Genomic DNA, 8,944 nt, shown 5'->3' on the forward strand with positions numbered 1-8,944 from the left:
AGGGAGGGCCCTAACTTATTATTTTTTTAATATTTATTTATTGATGCATACAAGAACTGGGTATGGACCAGAGCAAAAAGGCAAATTACTTGTAAAGGTAAAAGAATTTCCTCAGAACATATTCTAGGCAGAAGTCCTTACTTAAGTACTGTTTATATATTATAACTTACTATTTATAATTAATATCTATATTAAAGTGGTTTTTATTGTTTTATGTTAGATTTTTCTTAGATTGACCACTTTGCTCATATTTTTGTTTATTTTCCTTTTTGTATCTTGACCTTTCTAGCTGAGTCTTTCTTCTGCCTAGAATATGTTCTGAGGAAATTCTTTTACCTTTACAAGTAATTTGCCTTTTTGCTCTGGTTATTTTTCAGATCTTCTCTTTAACTTGGTGTTTTGCTGTTTTATTGTAATGTACTTAGTTACAGATTTTTCCGTGTATTTATCCTGTTTTGGATTTGTTGGGTTTTCTGGATCTAAGAGATAATTTTAGAATGTCCTGCATCATAATTTCTTCAAATTTTGACTCTTACATTCTATCCTTCCAGAAGTCTATACAGAGAACATTATATGAAATCAGGTACTTCAGACTAGCAGGAACCAATGCCACTTACTCAGGACTTCTGGCACATCCTAGAAAGCTTGTTTTTCCTATTCTTACTATTGCCACCTTCCTTTTCATCCTATCAGGCTTTTTATCCACTTCCTATTACTTTCCTTCTAGAAATCTGATTAGTTCTGATTGTTAAATATTCTATTCACATATTCTTTCTCTCTCATGCTAAATTCTGAATAATTTATTGGTGTTTATCATCCTGTTCGCTACTCTGTCTTCAACTGTGTCTATTATGGTATTTAACTCATTCACTGAGCTTTTAATTTCAACTACATTTCTTATTAGTTATCTGACTTAATATCTGAAGCCTTTAAAGGTCTGATTCTGCTGTATATTTTTGTTATTTTTTTGCACAAATGGTGTAGATTTCTTTGTATGTTTGTGATTTTTATTTTATTATTATGATCTTTTTTACCTTAGAACCTCACCCATATTATGAAAATCCCTTCAGATCTGATTTACATCTATTTCAGTCTGTCTACTGGAAATACTAATGTGTGATGACTTTTAATCAAATTATTTTATTTACTTCATTCAGCCTATCATCAAACTAATTTACTATTGTTGATCTAAATATGTACTTATTAAGAGTCTGTCTTGAAGTTTCTTGGGATCACACAAGTAATTAATAGAAACCTCATATCAAAAATGCTTACAAATTTTTCAAAGCCATCATACTATGTTGACATTAAAACAAGCTAGTTTCCTTATAGTCTACTTTTACTCATTGAGTTTACATTATTTCTTTCTTAAATGAACAAGCCAGTTTTTTTAAAAGGAATGCAATACTTCCTTCCTTAAGTGAAGAGAGTATTTATCTTCTGGTTCTGCAAAACTGTCAAATAAAGCAACATGAACATTCCAGAATGTGGCAAAAATCCTCCCTGAGAAAGTGACTTTGGTTCCTGCTATTCTTTAGAAGTTTTCAATTTCATTTTGATAATGTTCTGTGCATGATCCTTGATTTTTCATATTTGTATGTACCATGTTGTTTTCACCCAGACAATATCATTAGTTTTTGATTCACCATTTTATATATATATATATATATATATATATATGCAGAGCAGTAGGACAATATGTGTAAAACACTAGTTTTATACATATGTATAAAACACTATGTATAAAAAACACTATGTGTTTTATACATATTGTCCTACTGCTCTGCAGTAAATATGTCAATTTACATTGCACTCATCAATGTAGTGGTCAGAATCTAGAATTTTTTATGTTTCAGCTCGTTTTAGTTTCAACGTTTCATTTGTGAATGTTATGAAACTTTATGAAATCCAAAATACTGAATTATCTGTTATCTTTTTCAATAAAAATGAGGAACAAAGGATGGAATATTTCTAGAATCAAAAATAATAAATAAATAAAGGGAAAAAAGACCTTTCAGGAAAGGAGTCTATGCATATTTTGAAGTAAGCATGTTAGTACTAGTAGTTAAAAGAAAATTCAGGCTTTACCAGTTATTGACTGTGGGCAGGTCTCCATTTTTTTCATCTATAAAATACATATGACAGTAGATCCCACAAGAATTGTCAAGAGTGTTAAATAAGATACTGGCAAAGTAGAACGGCTGACAGAAAATAAATTCACAAAACTATCAATAGTAGGCAATATTTTAATTTGTCCCATATAACTCCACTTGTGGGTGGGACAGTTAAAGATTTTGTTGCAATTCAAAACCCATGAGACACTTGCATGTTGCTGTGGGACTTAACAGGTGACTCAGTAGGGTACCCATTACCGGTTTCCTTGCTGCATGTCCCATAAGAACAAAGGCTGTGGGAACCCTTCCTAGTATGTGAGAAAATTGACATGCTTTCTTTGTCTTACTCAGCTATGTACTTACAGAAGATAGATGACATTAAGTCTCCCAAAAAGCTTCTGGGTAAATTTTCTAATGAGGCTTTCAATACAAAAAATATCCTGTGATTCTGTTCTTCGGCAATGAACCACTTCTACCTTTCCTCTTGGAGAAGTAAGTATTGACATTTTTTATCCTGTCCCAAAAAGAAAATAAACAGTCTACTGTTAAGAAGCCAGTCCAATTACATTACATACAAAGTTGAACATTATTTCAGTTTCTGTGCGATCAAAGTGACCATGGTGTTTGAGAGGTCATGGGACACGTTTTCCCATAGGGATATAGGCTATTAACAACCTTCTGTCACAGACGACCATCTGACCATGTTTCTTTCCAGGAGAACCATGTTTCTGAGAACTGGTCTGTCTGGAATTTTCAGCAACTGTATTCTTTGTTTGTAACAAAATCTGCTTTAAAGTATTCTAACAATACATTTGAAAACATTGAAGGGGACTATTTACTGGTTCAATGTCTTCTTGTATTTAAACAGTCATTATGGCATGTGGTCAAGAGTGACAAGAAGCCCTACTGATAGCTGCTGCCTATGCTCCAAATAAAGTCCCCAAACTGGGGACTGAGGGCAGTAGTCCTGAGAGATATTTTAAAACAATCAAAAAAAGTTCTACAGTCAAATAAGTGTAGGAAATGCTGCTTTTGATGGGCTTCCTAAGGGGCTACTTTGCCCATGAAAGTCTTTGAAAAGTTTCACAATCAATTATCTGCTCTCTGCGTAACTCAGTCTTTCCCACACCCCTTTTGAGGAAAATCTCTAATGACAGTGACCATGGAGAATCTGATGTTCCAGAAAGACATTTTGGGCAATGCTGACAGGAATAGCAGACCACAAGACAGTTTCAATTGCGCTCCATGTCTACGTGTATGTAATGTGTGTCTCTCCCATATGTGTGTGTGTATATATAAAATACCATTATTCATTTCCGTAGTTTGCTTTCTCCTCTCAGTTATCCCCATAAAATTCCCATGACCAAGTCACCCATGTATCATCACCATAGTCCCTTGTGCTCTTCTTGCCCCTGTTTCAATCCTTCTCCCTCTCCTTCCCCTGCTGAATGTCTCTGATTTATAGTTTCTTGCTAATTCTGTCTTTTTTGTGTGAGGTTTGAGGGACATTTTATGATGCATTAGCCAGTGAGTTCAAAAGCAGGCAGATTAACTTTCCACCATTGTAGCAACTTTAAGAACAATGAGGAACATTTCCAGCACCCTAGAAAGCTGCCTCATAGAACCCCAGCCCAGTCTTCTCCCTCCAAAAGAAAACTACTCTTTTCTTCTATCACACTGATGATTTTGTAATTTTTGAATTATTAATAAATGGAATTAAACAATGTAATAATTTTCTTTCAAAAAATGAAATTCTTGAAATTTCTTTCAAAACATGAAATTATATTGTTGTGAAATTATATCACTTGACTTTCTGTTATTGTTGTTTACAAACTTGCATAATTTTCATTTTACCTAAGTATCAAAGAACCTGATTATCATAGAGGCCTGAATCTGCACTGGCTCACCCTACATTGTCCAAGTTTACAGAAGTATGCCAATGTATTAATCTACAATGGCAGTGTTCTTGGCAAGCAAGTTCCATGGACTAAGTAAAAGTCTGACATCCTCTCCTTCACTACAACAGGGTGGTAAGAAACAACTTCTTCACCAAAAGTGTGCTATGGTATCACTGCATTGCAGCCTTGGTATCAGAGTGACTGGTGAACTGAGGTGTTCAAGCTAGTTTTAACTCAAGCCAGGTGCTGCATTGTGGAACTGTGAGATCAGAATGACAGCTCCACACTTTACAATGGAAGTAAACTTTGGTATTTATATGTATCTCCAAACAGGAAATACTGGCTCAAACAATATTTTACATTCTGCAGATATAAATAAACATTCCTTTAAACCGGTTTAGCTGTCACTAAGGTGCTTCCACATAGGTGCTATGGAAAAGCCACCTATGCTACCGAGAAAGTTCAGCTATCAGAAGGTGGTTTACACTGGGCTGTGACCAAGAGCAAGGGCTGTAGAATCACACTATCAGTGATGAAACCCAGTTTCTACCACTTATAAGCTCTGCATGTGGCCTTGGGAAAATTACTTAAATTCTCAGGCCCTTCATTTCAAAGTTAGAAATAATATATATCTCAAAATTATTTATTTTATAAATAAAATCTTTTGCAAAACAGTGAAAGAAATATCTGACATATAGTTAAAGGTTCAGTACATATTAACCATTAATTTTAATATTATTCAAAATGCATACTCTCAAATTGAAAACAGACGAACATGAGGTATCACTCAAAGGTCCTGCAGTCTGAGGGGCCTTCATCAACTGCAAAGAAGCCAAGCCAAACAAACTAAAGATGGGTAGCTACATGGCACTTCCTAATTTGTCAGGGCAAACTACACTATTTGATGCCCACAGGATCATCAATCCCCTTTCTGACTGGCACATTTTTTCCTAGAAAAGCAAACATACCTTTCATCATGTGGAAGTAAAGTTTGGTGAGCTGACTAAGATGACTTTACATAACCCAGCTACAATGACTTGATTTAATATTTTAACTTTAACGTCAATCTTTTTGTAAATTCAAAAATAATTCTTAATTACAAAACAATACATTATAACGCATTTTTCATTATACCTTCTAATAAGGCACAAGACTGTCTCACTATGGAAAAGATACATCTTTACATGCTGAAGGTAAAATTCTGGGTTTTGTAAAATTGTGGTAAATACACATAAATAAAATTTACCATTTGAACCACCTTTAAGTGTACAATTTAATAGTTCTAAGTATATTTACATTGTTATACAAATGTCACCAATACCAGTTCTTATTCATCTGACATTTTCTTTTGAACAATTGGCTCCAACCCAAGTCCCCGCATTTTGGGTGATATGTATACATTATAAGTATAGTTACAAGCTTCATTTAAAGGAGTCAAAAACATACCATATGATGAATGGATACAATAGCCCAATAGGAAGATAATCACGGAGGGTATTTCCTAGGAAGGACGTCACTCACTCCAAATTTGATAGAAGCATTAACAACTAGTAAAATGACTGTGGTTTCAAAGAAGGGAATCAGAACCTGGCTAACTACCATCAAGCATTTCTAGGTAGTTTTGTTCTAAGTTCTTTGCTGCAAGCATTTTGTCACAAACATTTTCACTATATAACTGGCTAGAAGACAATGATGCCATAAAAAAAATAAAAATCATGAAAAATAAGAGGAACATTTTAAAATAACAGTGAAAAACTAATAACAAAGGTAAAAAGACATTATTATAAAAAGCAAAAACAGAAGATATTTGCAAATATTTAACTGTGTAGATTCATAACAATCTGGCTCTCTACTCACTTACTTCACACTGCCAGGAAGTTTTATCATCAAATTTCCTATCAAGTCTATATACACAGTTGTTATCACCCACTATTTTAAGATACTTGTCCACTCGTCTCTGTATAGAGTCTAAGAATGATATATCTGTAAATGAGAGTACTGTATCAGTTGGAAATAAACCATCAAACCACACTACCAGTCAGTTATTTTATCTTTTAAAGCAAATTGCCTTATAGTAAATATGCAGCAAAAATGCTGAATCCATCTACTATAGATCAAATAGTAATCAGACAGGTTCTGCTTACCTCTTTCAAAGCCATACTGTCATTTCATTTTATTTTTTTAAAGATTTATTTTTTATGCATACAAGAACTGAGGTACGGGCCAGGGGTATGGGAGGTGAGAGGATTTACCAGAGACAGAGTAGGGAGCAGAACTGGCAGACTGACTGAAGAACACTGCTGAGGGGAGCAGCAGATGGGTCAGGAGAGGTCTGCTGCGCCATGTGTGTCAGCTCCCTGGCCAGGGACTGAACTAAGGATTGCTGCAGTGACTGCCCATAGCTTCAGAGTGCTGTGCTTTAACCACTGTGCCACAAGGAGAGCCCCCATACTGTCATTTTAATACTTGTTAATGTTTCTACCAGATTTGGTGTGAAAGGGATCTGCAGTGGAGATACTCTCCCATGGTTGTCTCCCTATTGAGCTATTGTGCTCATCTATCACTAATACACAATTGTACTTTTTACAGCCCATGAATGAATTTGGGTGTTTCCCAAATACAAATTTTCTTATTTGTAAATGTTATCCTTTACCTTCTTTAGGTAGAAAAATACTTTAATAATATCCAGACTCCTGTCAAATGCAGCCATAAGTATTGTCATTCCTGGCTTTGGTTTTATCTTAAAAGCCAAACTATAGAGAGACATCCAGTTTGTGAAACACAGTATCAAACACTAAAGCCACAAATATATAAAAATCCTGAATAAATAAAGTGGGAAAGTACAGCAAGAGAGTTGAACTTGGAAACAAAAAAAGAGAACCAGGAAGGAGTAGGGTATATATATATATACCTCAAGTATTCCACACCCAGGTAGTAATGCCTTTGTGTATACTGGCTCAGGAAGGGATACAATCTGACACAGGTTCTGAGGGCCACAGTTATAATAGTCCATGGAATAACATGTCTCATTCAAAAGAGAACTGAAACTAAAAGCCTTACAACCTGAAATTTGGAAAGGTAGGCCTCTAGGCGAGTGAGGGGACTAGAAAAATTAAACTATTAGCTCAAGAAAGTGACAAAGAATTGCCAGACAATATAAACTTGTGAGATGGAAGGTGATAAGAAGTAAAGCAGGTATTGTATTATTGAGAGGAAACTAGAGCTATTTAACTTTAAGTTTTGTTAAATCAATTATGCATAATTATAAATTTAAGGGAAAAAACAAAAGTATCTTTAATTTACTAGCTATTATTTTGCTAATGATTTCTTTTATCACTGTGATCTCAATTTATTTAAAATTTTTAAAAAGATGGTGAAAATATTTCAATAATATATATGATACAGAGGTTTGGCAAATATTTTTATAATGGTTACAAATAACTTCAGTTTGGAATATCACCATAACAAAAAAAAATAATAATATAATAGTTTATTTTTACATCATTTTGTGCCTTTTTCCATCTTAGTTGTAATCCTCGTGGGCTTCCTATCACCAAAACATAACATACTTATGAGAGCATCATCTGCAGAGGTAGATGTGCTATTTCTACAAGCATAAACACATAAGCATATTTGCCAAATTCCGTAAGACTTTGTAGCTGTGAAAATTCTCAAGACATGAAAATTCATGGATAGACCTCAACTACATATAACCAAGTGAAAAAAGCCAATCTGAAAAGTCGTATATTGGATATTCAATGATATGCCATTTTGAAAAAGGTAATACTATTAAGACAGAAAACAAATAGATCGGTGATTGCTGAGGACAGGAGGGAGAAAGGGATGAATGAGGCAGAGAGGATGTTTAGGAGAGTGAAACCATTTTTCAACAATACTATATCTGAATACTTGTCATTATAATTATATTATTTGTCAAATCCCATAGAATATACAACACCAAGACTGAATCCTAATGTAAACTGGGGGGGTGGGGGGCAAGATAAGGGGAAGAGAGGGAAGGATATGAGAAAGAAGGGGCATTGTAGAGGAAAGCCAAGGGATATATAGGAATTGTCTGTCCCTTTCACTCAATTTTGTTGTGAACCTAAAACTGCTTAAAAAAATGCAAGTTTATTTTTAAATTCTCTTAATAATTTGTACATAATCCACTTTTCTGTTTTTGAAGGAGTTCAAAAATAAAACCAGCTAACATTTACTGAGCACCATTTACTGAGCACTTTACAAAGATTTTCCCCCCTCTGTAATGCCCTAATACAGATATCACTGTCCTTTCTACTTTTTTTTAATCGGTAAGGGCATTGCGGCTAAAAAAAAACTTAATTAAGGCTTTCTCAAATTTTAATTTATCTAAGATTGGTTCGCTTGTTAGTAGTCTATTCGTCCTTTAAATTTTTTCCTATTATCTGGATTTAAAATACCTTCTGTTATTTTTAATCACAAGTCTTAATCATCTGGGTACAACTTTGTAGAAACGAAGGGCAGAGGAATTCAGACACTACAAAGCCTAGCATGCATAGCGACGCCGGGCCGCCAGGGAGTGCAGCAACTCGCCCCTGGGCATTCTGGGAATGGTAGTTTTCTGACAAGCTTCTTCTCCGCGCCCTCGAGCGTCTCAGTAGTCAAGCGCGTTTCCTTCTCCCCTACACCGAGCGCCAAGTCGCCACAGACCCACCCGTCCTCGCACGGTCATCCCATTTCTACACTCTGCCCTGGAGAAGCGCCCCTGACGCCCTTACACCCAATCTCCACTTCTCTGGCCGCAGGTTAGATACCCACCTTGCCCACAACTGCAGAACGCCAGGTTCCACTGCTAACTCCACAGAGGACGCGCTGCCGGGTTACCACAGAAACACTGCCTGTGCTACTGCGCATGCGGGAGGTCACTTCCTCATCCATTTCCGGGATCTCGCG

At 35.4% G+C, this 8,944-nt stretch overlaps 1 protein-coding gene across 1 annotated transcript in view; it reads right to left on the reverse strand.

The window, feature by feature from the left end:
* The window catches only part of CFAP61 (cilia and flagella associated protein 61), a 267,799-nt gene extending 258,935 nt beyond the window's left edge, over window positions 1-8,864 (reverse strand). Inside the window, exons 1-2 of the mRNA XM_004687139.2 lie at window positions 8,810-8,864; window positions 2,478-2,628 (exon numbers count right to left, since the gene is read on the reverse strand). Coding sequence (XP_004687196.1) covers window positions 2,478-2,620 — 143 coding nt within the window. The 5' untranslated portion in view covers window positions 2,621-2,628; window positions 8,810-8,864. The remainder of the gene's footprint in view (window positions 1-2,477; window positions 2,629-8,809) is intronic.
* Between the last annotated feature and the right edge of the window lie 80 nt (window positions 8,865-8,944).

This window comes from Condylura cristata, unplaced genomic scaffold (assembly GCF_000260355.1).
Source record: "Condylura cristata isolate star-nosed mole 26May11 unplaced genomic scaffold, ConCri1.0 scaffold00022, whole genome shotgun sequence".
Classification (NCBI taxonomy): domain Eukaryota; kingdom Metazoa; phylum Chordata; class Mammalia; order Eulipotyphla; family Talpidae; genus Condylura; species Condylura cristata.